We start from the raw sequence: 24,383 nt of genomic DNA on the forward strand, positions 1-24,383 counted from the left end.
TGGTATGTGTGGAGCAGATAGACAATTTGCCCATTAGGGCCCCTTCTTCTCTGGGGGACATTGCATGTAACTGGTCTCATCCATAACTGATAGTCCTTCCAAGAGCAGCTTTCAAGTCATGTGACTTCTGTGGAATGCCAATCCCAACTGGAGATGAGGTGATGGGAGACATCTTGACAGAGTTGGGCCACAGGATCCCCCCACATTGTCTACTTGGCTGCACCCCCCTTTTGGCAGTCTACACAACTACACTCCACCAAGCTATGTGGAAGTCCCTGGATGGAATGAAGAGCTACTCCAAACGTGAACAATGTAACGTGAATGGAGTGTTCTGTGTAAACTGTTGCAGCATTTCACAAGAGGAAGCAAACCAAGATTGGGAGTAGCTGCAGACAGCAAGCAGACAACTTCAATCTTTATGTATCCCAGCTTAGGATTGAAGGAGCTGGTTTACCTCTCGGAAACATGCAATCCTATCTGCTACAGTCCTAAAGCTGGACTTGCCAGAAAACACTTTGTTTGGACATTACCAGAAATTCCAGGTAAGCAAGATTGTCCAGTGCAGCTGGAGCTAGCAGAGTCCTGCAATGCTTTAGGGACATGCAGATCAGCTCCAACTGCAATGAAGAAGATTGCCGACCTGCAAAGGCTGAAGAAGGCCACAACACAGGGCACTGTCCAAGAGAAATAGAACATTTATTACCAACAATCAATAGAAAACTATAAAACATCATAAAAAATTGTAACTAAACTAAAATTGCTGCCTGAAATAGGCTCCAAGGCTGGGCTGGTCCTCGTCTGGTTCCACCTCCAGGGCTTGCTCCAGGGCCTGGATCCAGCGGCACATCCAGCCCAGGAGGCCACGAATGTCAGGATCGGGGAACAATGTAGAAAAAGCCAAACAAAATGTATTATCTGTAATAAAAAAGGAGACAGACTTGCTTCACACAACAACAGCATGCAATGCTTGTCTACCTTTGTCCATTATCCTGAAAGCACTCTATGCTGTTGTCACCTCATAATTGGAACACAGAACTTACATTTCTTGCCTGGATGATATCATGGCCCAAGGAGTGAGCTTGGAATCCTTAGTCCTAGATTACCCGCTTCCCACCCGCAATGTACTGTGGCCAGGCGGCAGCTACAGGCAAAGCAATGTACTTGTACATCACTCTGGCTGTACTAACACAGGAGGCACACCGCACACCCGAGCCAGCACACAGCGCTCCCCTCCCCCCGACTGCTGTGTCTGGTGGATACAGCGGAATGAAGATCCCAGTGATTGTGACCCGGTGATCATGTGATCTCTAGGTGATCCCAATGTAAGCAGTTATTATGAATCAATCTCATTCATAACAGCTCTGCTTCTCCTCCAAGTGAGCTGTGATTGGCCCACAGCTGTCACATGATACATGGGGCCAATCCCAGCACCCTGTACCATGTGACCAGCTCCAGCCAATCACAGACCATTATCTTGAGCTGTCAAAAAGCTAACTCACTGATGACAGTTGATGAATGAGTTCAGTTCTGACAGCAAGCTTTGCACTGCAGGAGAAATGACCATTATTTCTCCTGCATAGAAAAGTGTGGAAACAAAATCCCTGATCACCCCCCTCCCCCCACAGTAGTACAATGGTTACTATGGTAACATCCTACTATTCTGGTAAAAGTATTTAAAAAAAAGTTAAATACCATATTGAGAATTTTGTTTTAAATTTTTTTAAGTTTTTTTTTTAACTACTTGCCAACCACTTACCCGCATTTTGTGGGCGAGCAGCAGCTCTTGGCTAAGTGGCGTAATCTGCATCACTTCCTGTTTTGGGGTGTCAATGCGCCTGCACCCCCCACTGCCCCCCCCGTCGGTCCAGGGAGAGAAGAGAGAACACGGCACCGAGTAAAAGCACCACTACATTGTACACACACGTTAGATTAGCACATTTAACCCTTTGATGGCCCCGTCACCCAGCCAGTGCCATTAGCACAGTGTCAGTATATAGAATGTTTCACTGATCTCTGTATTCCTGCCACTAGTGACATCACACAGTGTTCAGCCCCTCCACTGTTCTTCACAGAAGATTTGTACCAATTGTGGGCCAAGGCAATTTATACACCACAATACATGGCGACACCCAAATTCAGCTCTTGTCACACAATTCACATGGAACTCTATCACCGTTTATGAAATTAAAACTTATTGGGCCAAACCCCCAACATCGGCATTACAGAAAAGAATGAATTGCAGTCATATTGGTCCGCAGACCCGATTCATCGTATGTCCGTGTTCTCTGCTGGTACATATATGTCCAACATGGACCAGCAATGTACTGGAACGTCGCTGGACTTGGAGTGGTTATACCGGGAGGATGCTTGCAGCTACAGGCACCATTCTAGTGCTGGTTTATTAGCTGGAGGTCGGCTTTCATGTAAAAGTAATCCTAGTGGCCAATTAGCTGCAGAATTGTGTTTACGAGCAGCGAGATGGGACATCATTATAAATGATTTCCTACAGCAGCAAATCTGATGAGATGAATGAAGTGGGTGTAAAGTGGAAGCAGTGGATCTGCAGGGAGCAGCATCTTGAGCACAAAGCCCTTTATGTTGTGGATGGATTTGCACACGGTTCAGTTTCCTTCATTTATTGATAAACCCCATAAGACCAATGAAGTGGGTGTAAAGTGGAAGCAGTGGATGTGCAGAGAATAGGATTTGGAGCCCCGAGCTCTTTATCTCTGAATGTCTCCACATATTTGTAGTGTATTTGTGATGATTTCTGTGCACACACAATAGGACAGCGCTGTGACACATAATGCTCTTCTAGATGACAGGGAATCCTTCCCTTTGTTACAGCAGCAGTCCGCTAGAAGGTTTTTGTAGGTTTGGAGTTGTTACACATAGCGCGGGTTTTATCCATTTATAGTGATGACATCATTGCCCAAATCTGGGGTCACCAGCCATTTCCACCCTTTACTCCCAGCTGGGGGGCTTTGTATCCATATACCATATGTTCTACAGGACTAAATCTGCAATCAATGTTACTGCAAAATCAAAGGGGCCAAAACCCCTCCCCCGAGGAGTCATATATTTCTGTCCCCCTTGGTGGGAGTGGAGGTGACCCCTCTATAAGGATCTACAGTCCATACACACCCAGCACAAGGCCGGGGTCACACTACCAGACGCTTCTCGGGGCTGCAGTTCCTCTGAGCTCCACAAGGTGGGGATCTCACTTCTACCCAGACAGGAAGTCTATATGGAAGACACACAGGAAGTGATGTCAGGTACAGACAGGAAGTGATGTCAGGTACAGACAGGAAGTGATTTCAGGTACAGACAGGACGTTCCAGGGGAGAGGTGAATCAGGAAGAAGTAGAGAGGTGACATTCCTGGATGTGGCAGCAGAGGAGGTAATACGTAGATGAACCCCTTCAGGGGGAGGAGTTGATGATAATATATTTGCTCCCAAAGCTGGCCTACATGGTTCAGTTTTATCGTTCAGCCAGCGGGATGACCATAAAAACTGAAGTGATTCTCCCATCCACACATTGGAGGTGGATGGGGGAATCCTCCCCGCTGCACTCTTGTATTCTGACAATGGGGGGACTCCTCCGCTCTCAGAATACACGGATCAGCACTGAAGCTATTGGCTGCAGCCGCTGGGGGAGTGTCTTTTATCCGGCAGTGGCCACACATGGATGGAAATGTGAGCGATCCCTGCTGAACCAGCTGAATTTCCATGGATCTATGGTCACCTTCAGTGACTTCCTCCCCTCCCCCTCATCTCCTTCATGATGGAAGTCATGCTGAGATCATCTCCCATTGGCTGAGCAATATTCTCATTTGTCTCTCAGCTCCTTCTTGCTATTCCTCGTCCTGCCTGTTGTTTCCTTGGATTGATTTTCTGTGTAGTGACCCCGGCTTGGTCTCTTGGATGCGCTCGTCTGTTGCTTGCCCTGACCTTTCTCCTGATTCCTGGATCTCCTCCTCATCTCTCCTCCATATCCTCTTACACAGCTTTTCTCCACACCTGCAGTGACCCTGGGGGGAGGAAACTTGGCACCAGCACGCCGCCAAATCCATCCCCACCATTAGGGGCTCTGGAGACAATTGTCTGCTATTTACACTCCGTTCCTCCGCACGTCACCTGATCACATGACAGCTTACTTCCACAGATTCCGGACAGATTTCTGGATGGTAAAGGTCAAAGGTCACTCTTCAGTTGAGGAGAGGTAGGACGCACCCAGGAACAGTGATTTGGTTTGCATGGGAGCCTCATATAGCGGACCCCTCAAATGTCCCTCCATCCAGAGTCTATATGTCCTATGACATCACACTGACCTCACAGCTCCTCCCCCCAATGTCCCTCCATCCAGAGTCAGAGAATCCTATGACATCACACTGACCTCACAGCTCCTCCTCCCAATGTCCCTCCATCCAGAGTCAGAGAATCCTATGACATCACACTGACCTCACAGCTCCTCCTCCCAATGTCCCTCCATCCAGAGTCAGAGAATCCTATGACATCACACTGACCTCACAGCTCCTCCCCCCAATGTCCCTCCATCCAGAGTCAGAGAATCCTATGACATCACACTGACCTCACAGCTCCTCCTCCCAATGTCCCTCCATCTGGCTTTTTCCCTGATGCTCTTAGGATGTGGGGTCCTTGGTATCCTCACATGTAAAGTGGGACTGTTGGTCCTGCGTTGTATGTAATGACATCAGAATGCTGCAACAAGCCTATACCCTGCGTAGTGTGGGGGTCCTGTGGGGGGAATTATACCTCAGCCTGAAGTGGGGCTTTAATAAAATGGAGACCTGAATGGAGAGGTGAGGAGGATTCTGGGAATATCATTTGATGTGACTATTTGTGTTCAGATGTAGAGTTTTCCTCCTGTGAAGTCTGGAGATCATATGACATCACATTGCCTCCACCTCCCTCCCTGATAGAAGAGAGAAAGAAGAAGAAGATTCTAGAAGTCACCAGAGAGATCACTGAGCTGCTGACAGGAGAGGTGAGCGGTGCCGGGAATTCTGGGACATTCTCCAGTAACAGACAAGGGATGTGTCTGGATGGTGACTGTATCATTGTGTGTGTCAGGTTCCTATAAGGTGTCAGGGTGTCACTGTCTATTTCTCCATGGAGGAGTGGGAGTATTTAGAAGGACACAAGGATCTCTACAAGGACGTCATGATGGACAATCAGCCGCCCCTCACATCACCGGGTAAGAGGAGACTTTATTGTAAAGGAGAGAGCAGTACGGAGGATCCACCTAGATCCCCCATCATCTGATAAACACATAGAAACAATGGATTCAGTCAGTGTGTGTGTTTGCTACAGATGGATCCAGTCATGGAAACCCACCAGAGAGATGTCCCCGTCCTCTGTATTCCCGGGATTCCACACAGGAAGGTCACACCATCCCTCACCATCATCAGGTAGATGAGGAACAATCACTGATAGTATCATTAGGATCTGTACATTATCTGCATTGTTACCATTGATGTCATTTTTATTATATATTCAGAGTGGAAACCTGAGAGATCCTAAAGTTGAGATTAACGAAGAGATAAAAGAGGAGGAGGATGAGGATGGGGGGATGAAGGAGTCAGAGCTTCTAAAGGAACACAAAGATCTATACCAGGACGCCATGGTGGAGTCATCCAGCTACAGGAACCCACCAGAGAGATGTCCCCGTCCTCTGTATTCCCGGGATTCCACACAGGAAGGTCACACCATCCCTCACCATCATCAGGTAGATGATGACAATTATTGGTAGTTGTGATTTATACACAGCATGTTTGTTACAATGAATGTTTTATTATATCTTTCAGAGTGGAATCCTCGGGGATGATAATATTGATGTTAAAGAAGAGTATAAAGAGGAGGATGAGGAGTATGGAGTGATGGAGGAGTTTTCAGAAGGACACAAGGATATGATGGAGCCACCTAATACCAGGAACCCACCAGAGAGATGTCCCCGTCCTCTGTATTCCCGGGATTCCACACAGGAAGGTCACACCATCCCTCACCATCATCAGGTAGATAAGGAACAATCACTGATAGTATCATTAGGATCTGTTCATTATCTGCATTGTTACCATTGATGGCATTTTTATTATATATTCAGAGTGGAAACCTGAGAGATCCTAAAGTTGAGATTAACGAAGAGATAAAAGAGGAGGAGGATGAGGATGGGGTGATGGAGGAGTCAGAGCTTCTAAGAGAACACAAAGATCTGTACCAGGACACCATGGTGGAGTCATCCAGCTACAGGAACCCACCAGAGAGATGTACCTGTCCTCTGTATTCCCGGGATTCCACACAGGAAGGTCACACCATCCCTCATTATTACAAGGTTGGTGGGATGGAGCATCTAGAACATGGACTTGAGGAGACAAAGTGTGGATTTTTTTATGTGATGTCACAATCATAAATCTTACATTTTACAGATGATATTTTCTCTCATTTCCTTGATTTAGAGTGGAGATCCAATCGATATAGAATTTGAGGTGAAAGCAGAAGAAGAAGAGGGGTATGTGAGGGATGATCAGCAGTCTATGGAGGAGGATGGAATAACGGGGACATTTATAGAGGAGGACACTCCTACAGAGATCAGCACAGGTGGGTCATGAACACTAAATCCATTCCTCCACCCATACTGCTCACTGATTGGTCCAGAGTAGGGCGGGGACTGGGTGATATCAGCCTGTAATCCCCTGGTCACTTTCCTGAGCTGTGTTCCCCGTCCTGTATTCCTGGATTTCTCTCGGATAATCTTCCTTCTCTGTGCTGCAGACACAATTTATGTATCTAGACTGGATTTATGGAGGTTTTGGGGTTCAGCTGGCAGGAAAATGTTGATTCATGAGCATTACTAGACCTAGGTACTTGGGTCATGTAATTTGGGCCTCCTGCCCTTTGCCCGGGTCTAGTAGGACCTCTGACAGAACAATTCTCCCAGGGTTCCTTGCTCTGTGGTCTGGCTGTGCCGGGTGGAGGGATATGTCTGTAGTGTCTCAGACCCAAGTCACTGAGTGCAGTCTCAGGAGATGGGAGGCAGCGGTGTGGGATCTCTGCAACTTGTCTACAGTAAACATTTAAGCTTCCACTGATTGCTGAATACCAATATTATGAGTCCTGACCCTTACACTGTATAATTTATATTGTACATTACATACTCCCGACCCCTGCACTATATACTCTATGTTGTACATTACATACTCCTGACCCCTGCACTGTATACTCTCTGACCTCTGGTGGGGCTCAGCCCCGCTGTTCTTCATGACTAAATCATGGACTAAATAAGGAAGTGCAGTACTTCTTGTGTTGGGAAGATGGCGATGAGTGATAGAGGGGGTGGGGACCCTCGTCCTATAATCCCCTCATCACTGTCCCTCCTATAAAAGACAGTTCTGGTTGTTTCCTCACTCTCTGACTAAGGTCCATGAATAAAGAAATGACCTGGTAGGAGATCAGAGGAGCCATTTCCTAGTTCCCTTGTGTGATGGAAGTGTAGGCAGGACACAACACACACGGAGGATGATAAACACACAAAGCTGTATTGAACTATGGGAGGCACTCAATCAGGGTAGGAAGGTAGCGTCTGGGTACCCAAAAGGGGAAGAGAGGGGAGGAGCCCAAAACAATTGTAATCCGGCCCACGATAGGGCAATTTGGGTAGCAATGGCCTGAGAAAGTATTAATCCAAGCAGGCAGTTCCAGGCAAAGGTAATAGGGAGGTTCAATGGAGCAATCCAGGTAGGAAAGGTCTGAGTGTTCAATGGGGCAGTCTAGGCGGGACAAGAGGGAAATTCAACGGCAGTCCAAGCAGGGAACATAGGGGCATTCAATGGGGCCAGTCCAGGCAAGGTAATAGGGGGATTCATGGACAGTTCAGGCAGGGAAAATAGGGAGACCCATGGGGGGTAGTTCCGACAGGCGGGTCTGAGCACTCACGGTTAAGCAGCAGTCACCTCGGGCACACAGCAAGCAGGAGTAACCTCTGGCACACAGCGGATAGCAGGCAGGAGTACTCATTGGCACACAGAGGATAGCAGGCAGGAGTACTCATTGGCACACAGCGGATAGCAGGCAGGAGTATTCATTGGCACACAATGGATAGCAGGCAGGAGTACTCGTTGGCACACAGCGGATAGCAGGCAGGAGTACTCATTGGCACACAGCGGATAGCAGGCAGGAGTACTCATTGGCACACAGCGGATAGCAGGCAGGAGTATTCATTGGCACACAGCGGATAGCAGGCAGGAGTATTCATTGGCACACAATGGATAGCAGGCAGGAGTACTCATTGGCACACAGCGGATAGCAGGCAGGAGTATTCATTGGCACACAGCGGATAGCAGGCAGGAGTATTCATTGGCACACAATGGATAGCAGGCAGGAGTACTCATTGGCACACAGCGGATAGCAGGCAGGAGTATTCATTGGCACACAGCGGATAGCAGGCAGGAGTATTCATTGGCACACAGCGGATAGCAGGCAGGAGTACTCATTGGCACACAGCGGATAGCAGGCAGGAGTATTCATTGGCACACAGCGGATAGCAGGCAGGAGTACTCATTGGCACACAGCGGATAGCAGGCAGGAGTACTCATTGGCACACAGCGGATAGCAGGCAGGAGTACTCATTGGCACACAGCAGGTAGCAGGCAGGAGTACTCATTGGCACACAGCGGATAGCAGTCAGGAGTACTCATTGGCACACAATGGATAGCAGGCAGGAGTACTCGTTGGCACACAGCGGATAGATGGCTGGAGTATTTGTTGGCACACAGCGGATAGCAGGCAGGAGTACTCGTTGGCACACAATGGATAGCAGGCAGGAGTACTCTTTGGCACACAGCAGATAGCAGGTAGGAGTACTCGTTGGCACACAGCGGATAGCAGGCAGGAGTACTCGTTGGCACACAGCGGATAGCAGGCAGGAGTACTCGTTGGCACACAGCGGATAGCAGGCAGGAGTACTCGTTGGCACACAGCGGATAGAAAGCAGGAGTACTCGTTGGCACACAATGGATAGCAGGCAGGAGTACTCGTTGGCACACAATGGATAGCAGGCAGGAGTACTCGTTGGCACACAGCGGATAGCAGGTAGGAGTACTCGTTGGCACACAGCGGATAGAAGGCAGGAGTACTCGTTGGCACACAATGGATAGCAGGCAGGAGTACTCGTTGGCACACAATGGATAGCAGGCAGGAGTACTCGTTGGCACACAATGGATAGCAGGCAGGAGTACTCGCTGGCACAGAGCGGATTGCAGTCAGGAGTACTCGTTGGCACACAGCGGATAGAAGGCAGGAGTACTCGTTGGCACACAGCGGATAGCAGGCAGGAGTACTCGTTGGCACACAGCGGATAGAAAGCAGGAGTACTCGTTGGCACACAATGGATTGCAGTCAGGAGTACTCGTTGGCACACAGCGGATAGAAGGCAGGAGTACTCGTTGGCACACAATGGATAGCAGGCAGGAGTACTCATTGGCACACAATGGATAGCAGGCAGGAGTACTCGTTGGCACACAATGGATAGCAGGCAGGAATACTCATTGGCACACAATGGATAACAGGCAGGAGTACTCATTGGCACACAGCAGACAGCAGGCACCTCTAGCCCCCAGGGATCAGCAAAGTACTCAGCTGGGTCTGGCTGTGGGGGTCTGGCCTCAGCTCAGACCTCCCAACAGCTACTCATGGTGATGTACAGGGGACCAACAACCTCCCGGGTCCCGCTCTGGTCCTCTTATGCTGGAGCAGGACGCTTCCTGGTTGCCCTGGCAATGGCCGGTCCAGTGTCGGGTTGCCGGGGCAACGAGGCACGCCCCCCTCACTCTGGCCACGCTCAGGGAGCGCACCCTTTGTCTCTGGCAGGCGCAGAGCATGGGAAGCCTCGTTCTCACGTTGCGCCCACCGGGAGGGGGGGGTTCAGAGACACCCCGGAGGCCCGTGCTATGCGGGTCCAGCGGGGTGCCTGACTCCTCGGCAGCTTCCCTGAGGAGAGGTGCTACCCGCACCACAGGGGGCGTTTTCTCCTTGTGCAGGATGTGAGGAATCTGCAAGGGGAAGGGAGGGAGGAGGATCAAAGGAGAGCGAGGGGAGAGCTGCTGCAGACCACCTGAACTGAGGGGAGGAAGGGACAGCAGGCGAGGGGGCGACCGTGACACCTTGAGGGTGGAATTGTAAACTCCTCAGAGACCAAGCTGCCTCATGTGGGTGGAGTCCTGGTTTGGGGGAACCAATCAGCTCCTGTCTAGTAATCCTCTTTGTCTTTGTATTTTAGTCCATGGCCGGGAGATGAGGAAAACCTCCGAGGATTGTCTCACTTTGTCTCCAGACTGGAAAGTAGAAGATGAGGACATCACACAGTATAGTCCAGGAGAAAACCCGGCTCCTTCCAATGTCCATCCGGCACCACCCAGTGTAGATGGACCATCGGATTCCTCATATCCTGAGGAACCTCAGACTGTGCGGGACTGGGCCGGCCTTCCAATAGGGAAGATATTCTCCTGTACTGAGTGTGGGAAGGGTTTCCTTTATAAATGTCGTCTTAATGTGCATAAAAGATCTCACTCTGGGGAGAAACCATATTCCTGTACTGAGTGCGGGAAATGTTTTTCTGTGAAGACCAGTCTTTACAGACATCATAGATCTCACACGGGAGAGAAGTCATATTTCTGTCCTGAGTGTGGGAAATGTTTTTCAGAAAAGTCACATTTTTACAGACATCAAAGGTCTCACATGGGGGAATAGCCATATTCCTGTCTTGAGTGCGGGAAATGTTTTGCAGACATGTCTAGTCTTTATACACATCAGAGATCTTACATGGGGGAGAAACCATATTCCTGCGTTGAGTGTGGGAAATGTTTTTCGGATAAATCCAGTCTTTACACTCATCAGAGATTGCACACAGGGGAGAAGCCGTATTCCTGTCCTGAGTGTGGGAAATGTTTTTCACAGAAATCTGATCTTGACAAACTTTAGATATCTCACACAGGGGAGAAACCGTATTCCTGTTCTGAGTGCGGGAAATGTTTTTCACAAAAGTTTCATTTTTACAGACATCAGAGATCTCACACAGGGGAGAAGCCGTATTCCTGTTCTGAGTGCGGGAAATTTTTTTCAGTGAAGTACAGTCTTTATACACATCAGTGATCTCATACAGGGGAGAAGCCATATTCCTGTCCTGAGTGTGGGAAATGTTTTTCACAGAAGTCCCATCTTTACAAACATCAGAGTTTGCACACGAGGGAGAAGCTACTTTCCACTCCTTAGTGAGGGAATATTCCGCACTGAAGTCCTGTCTTCCTGTACATCAGGGGTCCCACACAACCCTGGAGGTGTATTAGTGCCCTGAGTGCGGGAAATGTCTTCTAGATGAATGTTGCTGGACATCCCAGCTCTCATGTGGGGAAGAAGCACACCCTGATATACACCTCAGATATACTCCATGGCTGATCTTCATCATGGAAGAAACAGTTCATAAGGAGATCAGAGGTCCCCAAAGACATGGATGAAGTGTGGGACCGGGTTGGCCATTGATAGCAGGAGAAGAATAAAAATGGAGTCCTGCCCTGTGATTGGCTGAGTACATTTTGTGGTGGGAGATTTCACAAACACTTGGAGGTCTATTATTAATACTTTGTGGACAAATGTTACAAGCACTCATTAGGCCCTCATCAACACCCTCTCCACCTGTCCTCGCCGGCTCTTCTCCACTTTCAACTCCCTACTCTCTCCCCCCCACCCAGTACCTCACTCACCGCCCACGAGATTGCCATTCACTTCCAAAATAAGATCGACACAATCTGTAAGAACATCGCCAATGCTCAACCTACCTCCCCACCTAGCCTCCCTCCTACCATAACCCCACCAACTCTCCCCTCCTCTGACCTCACAACCGCCCTGCCCCCCACCACACCTAACATCCCACACACTATAACCTCCCCAACACTCCACTCCTCCAGCCTTGCTACCACTGAGGAGGTCACTAAGGTCTTCTCAGAAGCCTGCCTCACCACCTGCCCCCTTGACCCTGTCCCCACACAACTCCTCCTCCATCCTATGGTCCCTCACCCACATCTTCAATCTCTCTCTCTCTACTGGCATGTTCCCTCCCTCTAAAGCATGCCCACATCACCCACATACTCAAAAAATCCTCCCTGGACCCCACCAACCTGACAACCTTAGACCCATCTCCATGCTGCCATTTACATCCAAGCTCCTTGAGCGCTTAGTCTACAATCGCCTAAGCACCCTCCTCACCGACAACAACTTCCTCGATCCACTACAGTCTGGCCTCCTTCCCCTGCACTCCACCGAAACCGCCCTCCTCAAAATCACTAATGACCTGCTAACAGCCAAAGCTAATGGACACTATTCAGTGCTCCTACTCCTCGACCTTTCCGCAGCCTTCGACACAGTCGACCACCCCCTCCTCAATAAATTACACTCCCTTGGCATCAGAGACTCTGCTCTCTCCTGGCTCTCCTCCTGTCTATCCCAACGCTTCTTCAGCATTACCTATAATGCTACCACCTCCCCCTCTCTGTTGGGGTCCCCCAAGGCTCTGTCCTCGGGCCCCTTCTCTTCTCCATCTACACCCCCTTCCTCGGCAAACTGATACACTCCCATGGCTTCAACTATCACCTTTACACCGATGATGCAAATTTACCTCTCCACCCCTCGCCTCACCCCTTCAGTCTCCGCCCGTATCACCCACCTACTGAATGACATATCAGACTGGATGTCGCTCCATTTCCTCAAATTGAACCTTTCCAAGACTGAGCTCCTAATTTTCCCCCCAGCCCGTGTGCCCCCCATCCTCTTCATCACGACTAACAATGCCACCATCAGTCCCACCCCACAAGCCAAAGTCCTAGGTGTCACTCTAGACTCAAACCTGTCCTTCCAGCCCCATATTCAATTGCTGGCAAACTCATGCAGGCTCCACCTCCTCAACATCTCCAAGATACGTACGTTCCTAACCCCAGACACTACTAAACAACGTGTTCACTCCCTCATCATCTCACACCTGGACTACTGCAACTCCCTCCTCACCGGCCTACCTCATCACAGAGTATCCCCGCTTCAGTCTATCCTGAACTCAGCGGCCAGACTCATCCACCTCACCAACCGCTCCGCTTCTGCCACCCCCTCTGTCATTCCTTCCACTGGCCTCCACTCAGTGTCCTCCACCCCCCTCTGTCATTCCTTCCACTGGCTCCTGATTGCCTAACACATTAAATTCAAACTACTAACATTGACATACAAAGCCATTCATAACGCTGCCACAAACTACATCACTGACCTGATACCCAAATACCACCCAACCCATAATCTTCGCTCCTCACAAGACCTCCTACTTTCTAGCTCCCTGGTCTCCTCCTCCCATGCCCAACTGCAGGACTTCCCCCATCCTCTGGAACTCACTACCCCAATCCATCAGACTGTCACCTACCCTACTCTCCTTTTGGCACACCCTGAAAACCCATCTCTTCAGGGAAACCTACCCCACCCTCACCTAACAGCCGATCTCCTCCACTCCTCCTACCACTCCATCCCCCACAGCCACTTCCTCCTGTACCTCTATCCCCTCTTTCCTAGATTGTAAGCTTGAAAGAGCCGGTCCCTCAAACCCCTCATGTATTGTAATGTTACTGTATTGTCCCATGTTCTGTCCCCACTATAATGTACAGCGCTGAGCAAACCTTTTAGCGCTATATAAATACTGTATAATAATAAAAATAATTAGGCCCACAGTTGGAGGTGAGGACAATACTTGCATGGTGGGGGATCACTGAAGAGGTGGGTGGTAATAAAATGTCCCAATTCTAGAAGAGTGACTGATGGTGTACACATGGAAGCAATGGAATTGTGTGTATACCGGGAATGAAGGAGTGATTGGTGAATGCACATATTGGGACTTTCCCGTGTCTTTCTCCATACATGTTTCTTGTATGTTTCCCGTGATACAAATGTCTGTGTATATGATCGGCACATGATGGTCTGTCTATGACAAACGTTTCATTGATCTGATCATTTCCATGGTGATTGTGGACACATTGTGATTGGTTGATGGGGGATGGAAAGCACAGAGAGCAGGAAGTAGAGCGCCATCCTTTCTACCTTTCTCTATTCCTAGTTCAGATTTGTAGCAGAAATCCCCAACATGTAGCAATACACGGACAATTGATATCAGACAATGAGGCAGAGGAAGGCCAATCATGAAGCTGGGGGTGGTGCAGCATAGACTGGAAAAGGGTCCTCCAGGAGTGCAGCTCACACTGCGGGCAGAACTCCTCCTACTGGGACATTCAGGCTTCACACAGCTACAGCTGCACTCCCGGGACTGCCACGCCTGGACTGTATATGGGGCGGGTGTGGAGGGAGGAGGAGCAGGGATTGGCTAATGGAAAGTGGGAGCATCTCTGAGTTACCGATGGATATTCAGTATATGGAGATCAAGGAGAGTTCATCTTCTGCCGGCTATAGATGGGGCCCTTCAACAATTGGAGTATAGGGGATGATAATGACTGGGTCAAATCTGCAGAGAAGATGGAGTAATGGGATCTCATTGGATGAAGTGGGGTAGAGGTGTCTGCTAGCAGTGTCCACGTGTGAGAAAGAGAGGAAGTGGGGGAGGGTAGAGGTGTCTGCTAGCAGTGTCCACGTGTGAGAAGTAGAGCGGAAGTGGGGGAGGGTAAAGGTATCTGCTAGCGGTGTCCACGTGTGAGAAGTAGAGAGGAAGTGGGGGAGGGTAAAGGTTTCTGCTAGCAATGTCCATATGTAAGGCACAGAGTGAAGGTTGGACAATCTCCCTTCCACCAATCATGACTGAAGATAAAACTGTGGTGCAGGAAAGGGGGGTGAACAGGCTCTGGAGCAGATAGGATGATGTGAAGAATGCACAGCGGGCTGCAGTGGAAACCACTGATTATGGTCAGTATGGATGTCCCTGTGTCTCTGGCTGCTGGTGATGAATGTGGTTCTATGTACCTGCCACTGGAAGGTGCGGTGTCACTGAACTGCTTGCTGCTAACATAGGATGGTCACTAGAAGATGCGGTGTCACTGAACTGCTTGCTGCTAACATAGGATGGTCACTAGAAGATGCGGTGTCACTGAACTGATTGCTGCTTACGTAGGACGGTCACTGGAAGATGTGGTGTCACTGAACTGCTTGCTGCTAACATAGGATGGTCACTAGAAGATGCGGTGTCACTGAACTGCTTGCTGCTAACATAGGATGGTCATTGGAAGGTGCAGTGTAACTGAACTGCTGTCTGCTTACGTAGGACAGTCACTGGAAGGTGCGGTGTCATTCAACTGCTTATGTAGGATGGTCACTAGAAGGTACGGTGTCACTGAACTGCTTGTTGGTTACATAGGATGGTCACTGGAAGGTGCGGTGTCACTGATCTGGTTGCTGCGTACGTAGGACGGTCACTGGAGGGCTGGATGTAGAACTGCCGTGTCGCTGTTTCTCTCCACAGAAACTAGCAGAAGGGCAGCACACAACTGAACTCTCCAGAGTCCCCAGGACAAGACCCTGAGACCACCAATTACAGTAAATTTAAAAACTCTCCAAGGATCCCCTGTTGCTTTGGCTCTCAAGCAAGTTGTAGTCTCTGGGCTGCTTTATTCTTCAGTGTTAGCTGAGGGACTACATGTCCCAGGATCCTCTGCTTTCAGAGTCAGTAAGAGTGACCTCCCTCTAGAGGCAGAAAGATGATGCAATGATCTATCCATGAACATAAGGGGAAATGAAACAACCTGTTGTGTACTCTGTAATGTCTCCTCTCCTCCATCTCTTAGTAGCCTGCACCTGGCTACACATTCCCCCCACTAGGAATCTTTGGTCCCCAAAGATGGGACAGGGTCTTTTCTCTTTTCCATCCAAACAAGTGAAGTGGATGGGGGAATCCCCCTTCCAGGACATTGTATTCTGAATATTTAATACACTGATAAGTGGCTGCAGAAGACAGGATACCCACCAAGGGACTGATGATGGAACTCAACTACTGTATGCCCACTCTTCCCACCCCCTACTCCATTAACAGAAGTCAGTACTATAGCTTCTATAAATGGAAGACAATCTATGAATGGAGGAGGCATACCTTGAATCATTTACCTGTTACCACGGTGGGGGTAGGGGGATTGTAGGATGGAGAACTAAAGAGGAAGTCATCAGTACAAGGGACACTTTGTATTGACAGTAAGTACTGTCTGTTGTGCTGATTTTGTAAAGAAATGTTTGGCTAACCTTAGGCTTTATATTAATGACAGATCCCGGGGGCTTTGTTCTGTTAGTAAACAAAGGGCCAAAGATTCCCTTCATCTATACCAGACTCCTATCCTAGATGAGAGTCTACTATAGATGTTAATGGGGACCCTAAAATGGCATTGTGTTCCCCCTAAAAACACATACCAGACCCTTATCCTAGATGAGAGTCTACTATAAATGTTAATGGGGGACCCTAAAATGGCATTGTGTTCCCCCTAAAAACACATAGCAGACCCTTATCCTAGATGAGAGTCTACTATAAATGTTAATGGGGGACCCTAAAATGGCATTGTGTTCCCCCTAAAAACACATACCAGACCCTTATCCTAGATGAGAGTCTACTATAAATGTTAATGGGGGACCCTAAAATGGCATTGTGTTCCCCCTAAAAACACATAGCAGACCCTTATCCTAGATGAGAGTCTACTATAGATGTTAATGGGGACCCTAAAAATGGCATGGTGTTCCCCCTAAAAACACATACCAGACCCTTATCCTAGATGAGTCTACTATAGATGTTAATGGGGGACCTTAAAAATGGCATTGGGTTCCCCATGCAGTTAAGCATGCTTGTTATACTCACTGTGGACCCTAAGGGGTTAATCCTCTGCATTGTGTAAAAAGGCTGTTTGATCCTGTCTTCTCTGTTCCTCCCTTTTTCAAGTGACCACCTCTTATCTCCTGATAAGACAGACTGAACCATAGGCATTTGCACATGCTCAGTTTAGTGTGTATTGCTAAAGAGGTTTTTTTCTTTCTTGGGAGAGTGCATGTGATCAGCACAGGGCCAATCAGCACTGTCCAGACAGAGGATCAGGGGTCCTGCATCCTCCTAGAGCAGAAAGAAAACTCCTACAAGCTTTAGCTAGTGCTCTGCTGGACACTGATAGAAGTCATAAGACTTCTATAAACTGCTGATGAGAAAACCGATTTAGCAGTTTATATTTGCTAAAATAATTGCATTTCCATGTTCTGTGTACTGTGGGAGACCAGATATAGTGAATGCAGGGTCCGAGGAGAGCGGATATAGTGAATGCAGGGTCCGGGGAGAGCGGATATAGTGAATTCGGGGTCTGGGCAGAGCGGATATAGTGAATTCAGGGTCCAGGGAGAGCGGATATAGTGAATGCGGGGTCTGGGGAGAGCAGATATAGTGAATGTGGGGTCCGGGGAAAGCGTATTTAGTGAATGCGGGGTCCAGGGAGACCAGATATAGTGAATGCAGGGTCCGGGGAGACCGGATATAATGAATGCTTGGTCCAGGGAGACCAGATATAGTGAATGCGGGGTCCGGGGAGAGCGGATATAGTGAATGCGGGGTCCTAGGAGAGTGGATATAGTGAATGCGGGGTCTGGGGAGAGCGGATATAGTGAATGCGGAGTCCGGGGAGAGCGGATATAGTGAATGCGGGGTCCAGGGAGAGCGGATATAGTGAATGCGGGGTCCAGGGAGAGCGGATATAGTGAATGCGGGGTCCGGGGAGAGCGGATATAGTGAATGCGGGGTCCAGGGAGAGCGGATATAGTGAATGGGGGTCCGGGGAGAGCGGATATAGTGAATGCGGGGTCCGGGGAGAGCGGATATAGTGAATGCGGGGTCCGGGGAGAGGGGATATAGTGAATGCGGGGTCCGGGAAGAGGGGATACAGTGAATGCGGCTTCCGGGGAGAGCAGATACAGTGAATGCGGGGTCCGGGGAGAGCGGATATAGTGAATGAGGGGTCCGGGGAGAGCAGATATAGTGAATGCAGGGTCCGAGGAAAGCGGATACAGTGAATGAGGGGTCTGGGGAGAGCGGATACAGTGAATGCAGGGTCCGAGGAGAGCGGACACAGTGAATGAGGGGTCTGGGGAGAGCGGATATAGTGAATGAGGGGTCCGGGGAGAGCGGATATAGTGAATGCGGGGTCCGGGGAAAGCGGATACAGTGAATGCAGGGTCCGAGGAGAGCGGACACAGTGAATGAGGGGTCTGGGGAGAGCGGATATAGTGAATGCGGGGTCCGAGGAGAGCGGACACAGTGAATGAGGAGTCTGGGGAGAGCGGATATAGTGAATGCGGGGTCCGGGGAGAGCGGATACAGTGAATGTGGGTGTCAGGGATCCAGGTATGACCAGAGATGTGTGGACTGACACAGGGAACAGCAGGCTTTAGGAATGATGTAATAATAATATAATTTATTAAGAGCTGCACAAATATACAAAAATGCACAGTAAACAAAAAACAAACCTTCAACTAATATCAATATGTTCAGGAACACAGGCATAGTCAGGGCTGGAGAGGTAGAGTGGTCAGGCAGGCCGGGTCAGGAACAATCGGGCAGATATGGCACAGAGGGGCAGGCAAATGGACAGTCAAAAAGGAGAGCCGGTTTGGTGCAGGCAGAGTTCAGTCGTGGTCAGAATCGAGCAGGAGAGTCAAGCAGGTAGAAGACAGGATACAGGTTCAGGACAACAAGGGCTCATGGGAAAACCCCAAGGCGCTGATTGCAGGCCTGGTACTGCTTAAATACACCTCCTGCGATCAGCCTCAGGTGATGGCTTGATTGCAGGAGTGCAATCCTGGCTGCTGAAAAGCACCCACTGGTGAGAACTGGTACTGCAGCCCACATAGCAGGTGAGCCCCAGCACACCCAATGGTGAGACCTTTCCTGACAGCGGGGTCAGGGGAGAGCGGATATAGTGAATGCAGGGTCCGGGGAGAGTGGATATAGTGAATGCGGGGTCCGGGGAGAGTGGATATAGTGAATGCGGGGTCCGGGGAGAGTGGATATAGTGAATGCGGGGTCCGGGGAGAGTGGATATAGTGAATGCGGGGTCCGGGGAGAGCGGATATAGTGAATGCGGGGTCCGGGGAGAGCGGATATAGTGAATCCAGGATCCGGAGTTTAGTAACACTTTTATTAAGAAATAAAAAGTCTTTAAAATTTCCAGCATTGTAAATGCATCATGAATCATGTTTTCCAGCAATGCAGATCATCATCAATCATGATGACAACTCCAGAGAATACATATGATCCATTATTGCACTGACCATGAATGATGGCTTCTGGTCCCTATACGCTAAATGTAAAAGAGGGGGCAGGGTCTTTAGGATGATATCATTATCCATATGAGGTGACACCCTCAGACGAAGTTGTGTGACGAAACGCGTTAGGGCGTGATCGAGCAGTGACATCATCATGTATGCCGCTACCACATGGCTGGACCACATGACCACAACCGCATCATCTGTTGCCGACTACGGCTGGTGAGACTCCACTGTGTGTGCTGGGAGCAGGAGATTGTGTGCTGCAGGCTGCAGACGGTTTTATATACAAAAAGGCTGTATATTTACTTGCAGAATGTGAGTGTTTTTAAAGGGGGAATTTTGAAGAATAAACATTAAAATGGAATGATGCTAAAGTGAGTGTTCTATCTGTTCACATGTGTCTTATACTTACCATGACAGAGAGTAATGAGATCAGTCATCTGATGAAGGAGGATTATTGTTATGCTGCTGAATGTTCCACATCCATTGATATGTGAAGGATATGCTGGTTAATCTCCAGAATCTGGTGAGTTGGCACTTTGATGGGGTGTTGAGCACTGAAATATTCACCATTGTGGAGAAAAGATTTCTATTGGAGAAAGATTTCATATCTTCATTGAAGAAAGATTATATATATATTTGGACTTCACTTACTGGACTTTTTTGTATGATTTAATTATATATATATTGTTTGGCACATATTGGCACTTTATTTGGTGGCAGTTTTATTTTATTATTTATATAATTTTCTTATATAATTTTACATGTCATTTATATTCATTTATGCACTGGTTATATTCATTTATACACTGGTTATATTCATTTATACACTGGTTATATTCATTTATACACTGGTTATATTCATTTTGGTATATTAGTAGGTTGAGAGCGCTGTTTGTGGGATATTCCGTTACAGAAATAATTATAAAGGATAAGAAACAAAAACTTAATCACTAGAACTAAGGAAATCAAATTAGAATTCATAAAGATCTGCCGAGTGCTGGTTGTCACACACAGGAGACGCCACCGAGTGCCGGCTGTCAGAGGACTCCACACACAGGAGACGCCACCGAGTGCCGGCTGTCAGAGGACTCCACACACAGGAGACGCCACCGAGTGCCGGCTGTCAGAGGAATCCACACACAGGAGACGTGACCGAGTGCCGGCTGTCAGAGGACTCCACACACAGGAGACGCGACCGAGTGCCGGCTGTCAGAGGACTCCACACACAGGAGACGCGACCGAGTGCCGGCTGTCAGAGGACTCCACACACAGGAGACGCCACCGAGTGCCGGCTGTCAGAGGACTCCACACACAGGAGACGCCACCGAGTGCCGGCTGTCAGAGGAATCCACACACAGGAGACGTGACCGAGTGCCGGCTGTCAGAGGACTCCACACACAGGAGACGCGACCGAGTGCCGGCTGTCAGAGGACTCCACACACAGGAGACGCCACCGAGTGCCGGCTGTCAGAGGACTCCACACACAGGAGACGCGACCGAGTGCCGGCTGTCAGAGGACTCCACACACAGGAGACGCCACCGAGTGCCGGCTGTCAGAGGACTCCACACACAGGAGACGCGACCGAGTGCCGTCTGTCAGAGGACTCCACACACAGGAGACGCGACCGAGTGCCGGCTGTCAGAGGACTCCACACACAGGAGACGCGACCGAGTGCCGGCTGTCAGAGGACTCCACACACAGGAGACGTGACCGAGTGCCGGCTGTCAGAGGACTCCACACACAGGAGACGCGACCGAGTGCCGGCTGTCAGAGGACTCCACACACAGGAGACGCGACCGAGTGCCGGCTGTCAGAGGAATCCACACACAGGAGACGCGACCGAGTGCCGGCTGTCAGAGGACTCCACACACAGGAGATGTGACCGAGTGCCGGCTGTCAGAGGACTCCACACACAGGAGACGCGACCGAGTGCCGTCTGTCAGAGGACTCCACACACAGGAGATGTGACCGAGTGCCGGCTGTCAGAGGAATCCACACACAGGAGACACGACCGAGTGCCGTCTGTCAGAGGACTCCACACACAGGAGACGCGACCGAGTGCCGGCTGTCAGAGGACTCCACACACAGGAGACGTGATCGAGTGCCGGCTGTCAGAGGACTCCACACACAGGAGACGTGACCGAGTGCCGGCTGTCAGAGGACTCCACACACAGGAGACGCGACCGAGTGCCGGCTGTCAGAGGACTCCACACACAGGAGACGCGACCGAGTGCTGGCTGTCAGAGGACTCCACACACAGGAGACACGACCGAGTGCCGTCTGTCAGAGGACTCCACACACAGGAGACGCGACCGAGTGCCGTCTGTCAGAGGACTCCACACACAGGAGACACGACCGAGTGCCGGCTGTCAGAGGACTCCACACACAGGAGACGTTACCGAGTGCCGGCTGTCAGAGGACTCCACACACAGGAGACGTGACCGAGTGCCGGCTGTCAGAGGACTCCACACACAGGACACGTGACAGAGTGCCGTTTGTCAGAGGACTCCACACACAGGAGACACCACCGAGTGCCGGCTGTCAGAGGACTCCACACACAGGAGACGCGACCGAGTGCCGTCTGTCAGAGGACTCCACACACAGGAGATGTGACTGAGTGCCGGCTGTCAGAGGAATCCACACACAGGAGACGTGACCGAGTGCCGGCTGTCAGAGGACTCCACACACAGGAGACGTGACCGAGTGCCGTTTGTCAGAGGAATCCACACAGAGATTTACTATTGAACAGCGGCTAAAAAGAAAGCACCCGCGGCAGACGGCTACATTGTGTCCTGCACATGCTCATATACAGTGAAGGAAATGTGTATTTTATCCCTGCTGATGCTGAATGTTCGCCCCTCACACAGAAACGATCGGTCTAACAATGGAATGTTCAATGTAACACTGAGAGACAGAATACAACAACAAATTCAGCAGAAATGCGTCTAACAAATGATGACTGATCTGCATGTTCATGAAGGAAAGAAGGATTTGATCCCCTTCACAAAACATGAATTAGTACTTGGTGGCAAATCCCTTGTTGGCAATCACAGAGGTCAGACGTTTCCTGGAGTTGGCCCCCAGGTTCGCACACATCTCAGGAGGGATTTTGGCCCACTCCTCTTGGCAGATCCTCTCCAAGTCATTAAAGTTTGGTGACTGACGTTTGGCAACTCAAACTTTCAGCTCCCTACAAAGCTTTTCAATTGGATGAAGGTGTGGAGACGGGCTAGGCCACTCCAGGACCTTAATGTGCTTCTTCTTGAGCCGCTCCTTTGTTGCCTTGGCCGTGTGTTTTGGGTCATTGTCATGCTGGAACACCCATCCACCACCCATTTTCAATGCCCTGGCTGAGGGAAGAAGGTTCTCACCCAAGATTTGATGGTACATTGCCCCATCCATCGCCCTTTGATGCGGTGAAGTTGTCCTGTCCCCTTAGCAGAAAAACACCCCCAAAGCAGAATGTTTCCACCACCATGTTTCACAGTTGGGATGATGTTCTTGGGGTCATAGGCAGCATTCCTCCTCCTCCAAACACGGCGAGTTGAGTTGATGCCAAAGAGCTGGATTTTGGTCTCCTCTGACCACAACACTTCCCACCAGTCCTCCTCGGCATCATTCAGATGTTCAGTGGCAGACTTCAGACGGGCCTGGACATGTGCTTTCTTGAGCAGAGGGACCTTGGGGCACTGCAGGATTTCAGTCCTTGTCGGCGTAGTGTGTTACCAATTGTTTTCTTGGTGACTGTGGTCCCAGCTGCCTGGAGATCATTGACAAGATCCTCACGTGTAGTTCTGGAATGATTCCTCACTGTTCTCATGATCATTGACACTCCACGAGGTGAGATCTTGCATGGTGCACCACACCTAGGGAGACTGACACTTGTTTTGTGTTTCTTCCATTTGTGAATGATTGCACCAACTGTTGTCACCTTCTCACCAAGCTGCTTGGCCATAGTTTGGTAGCCCAGTCCAGCCTTGTGTAGGTCTACCATCTTATCCCTGACATCCTTGGACAGCTCTTTGGTCTTTGCCATGGTGGAGAGTTTGCAATCTGATGGTTTGATGGCTCCTGTGGACAGGTGTCTTTTATACAGGTAACACAATGAGATTAGCAGCACTCCCTTTAAGAGACTGCTTCTAATCTCAGCTTGTTACCTGTGTGAAAGACACCTGGGAGCCAGAAATCCTGCTGAATGATAGGGGATCAAATCCTTCTTTCCCTCATGAACATGCAGATCAGTCATCATTTGTTAGACGCATTTCTGCTGAATTTGTTGTTGTATTCTGTCTCTCAGTGTTACACCGAACATTCCATTGTTAGACCGATCATTTCTGTGTGAGGGGCGAACATTCAACATCAGCAGGGGAGCAAATACTCATTTCCTTCACTGTATATCCCTACATAGATGTTGGAAAAGCGTCTAGTTCTTGACTGTCATGAATTCCCTAAAAAAACTATTTTTTACCCACTGAAAAAATGTTTTAAAAGGAATATATTGTTTAAAGTGAAGTCCAGATATTTGGGAAAGCAAATTTCAATGTGAACGTTTGTGCAGTGATTGTTCTTTGTGTTAGACGTGCTTCTAGGACGTCTGCTTTCTTAGACGGATTCCTGGATTGTGCCTGGTTAGTAAATTCACTTTCCCGTCTATTTGTTAGACTCTTTCTTTAGTAAATGTCTTTGCCGCCTAAAAGTAGACGGATTCCAAAGAAAAGTAGACGTTAGCCCACGGAAATGCGCCTAGAGGCCATCTATGTACATTAGTAAATCAGGGCCTTAGTGACACATATTATTCTAGCATCGGTACTCACCATTACTAGACAATGGAAAAGACTCCGCCCCTTCTGTAAAAGACGTCATTGAGCGAGTCCAGACCCACTTCATCTATGAGAAATCTTTAGCAGACCTAAATATGACCAAATCTGACAAAGCTTGGACTCCCCGGTCCGACTGGTTCAGAACCGGAACCTCAGATATTATGTTTAACCTTTTCTTGGATACTCTAAAATGATTATTTCGTGGAACTAGAAGGATTGTTAGGAATTTTTC

At 49.3% G+C, this 24,383-nt stretch overlaps 1 protein-coding gene across 1 annotated transcript; it reads left to right on the forward strand.

The window, feature by feature from the left end:
- Window positions 1–263: 263 nt before the first annotated feature.
- Window positions 264–24,345, forward strand: LOC149438165 (uncharacterized). The gene is made up of 9 exons (XM_089660181.1): window positions 264–312; window positions 4,873–5,009; window positions 5,141–5,219; window positions 5,336–5,433; window positions 5,523–5,750; window positions 5,830–6,036; window positions 6,126–6,353; window positions 6,478–6,619; window positions 24,155–24,345. The coding sequence occupies exons 1-9, from the start codon at window positions 264–266 to the stop codon at window positions 24,343–24,345; spliced, it is 1,359 nt and encodes a 452-aa protein (XP_089516307.1).
- The last annotated feature ends 38 nt before the right edge of the window (window positions 24,346–24,383 follow it).

This window comes from Staurois parvus, unplaced genomic scaffold (genome assembly GCF_062004578.1).
Source record: "Staurois parvus isolate SC_StPar_1 unplaced genomic scaffold, SC_StPar_1.0 ptg001208l, whole genome shotgun sequence".
Classification (NCBI taxonomy): domain Eukaryota; kingdom Metazoa; phylum Chordata; class Amphibia; order Anura; family Ranidae; genus Staurois; species Staurois parvus.

What these genes read in the sequence shown, in the direction of transcription:
- LOC149438165 (XM_089660181.1), top strand. Translation starts at nt 264, where the DNA reads ATGTGGAAGTCCCTGGATGGAATGAAGAGCTACTCCAAACGTGAACAA. An exon ending in CTACTCCAAACGTGAACAAT is followed by an intron (nt 313 to 4,872) that starts GTAACGTGAATG and finishes ATTTGTGTTCAG; the next exon opens with ATGTAGAGTTTTCCTCCTGT. An exon ending in CCATCCCTCACCATCATCAG is followed by an intron (nt 5,751 to 5,829) that starts GTAGATGATGAC and finishes TATATCTTTCAG; the next exon opens with AGTGGAATCCTCGGGGATGA.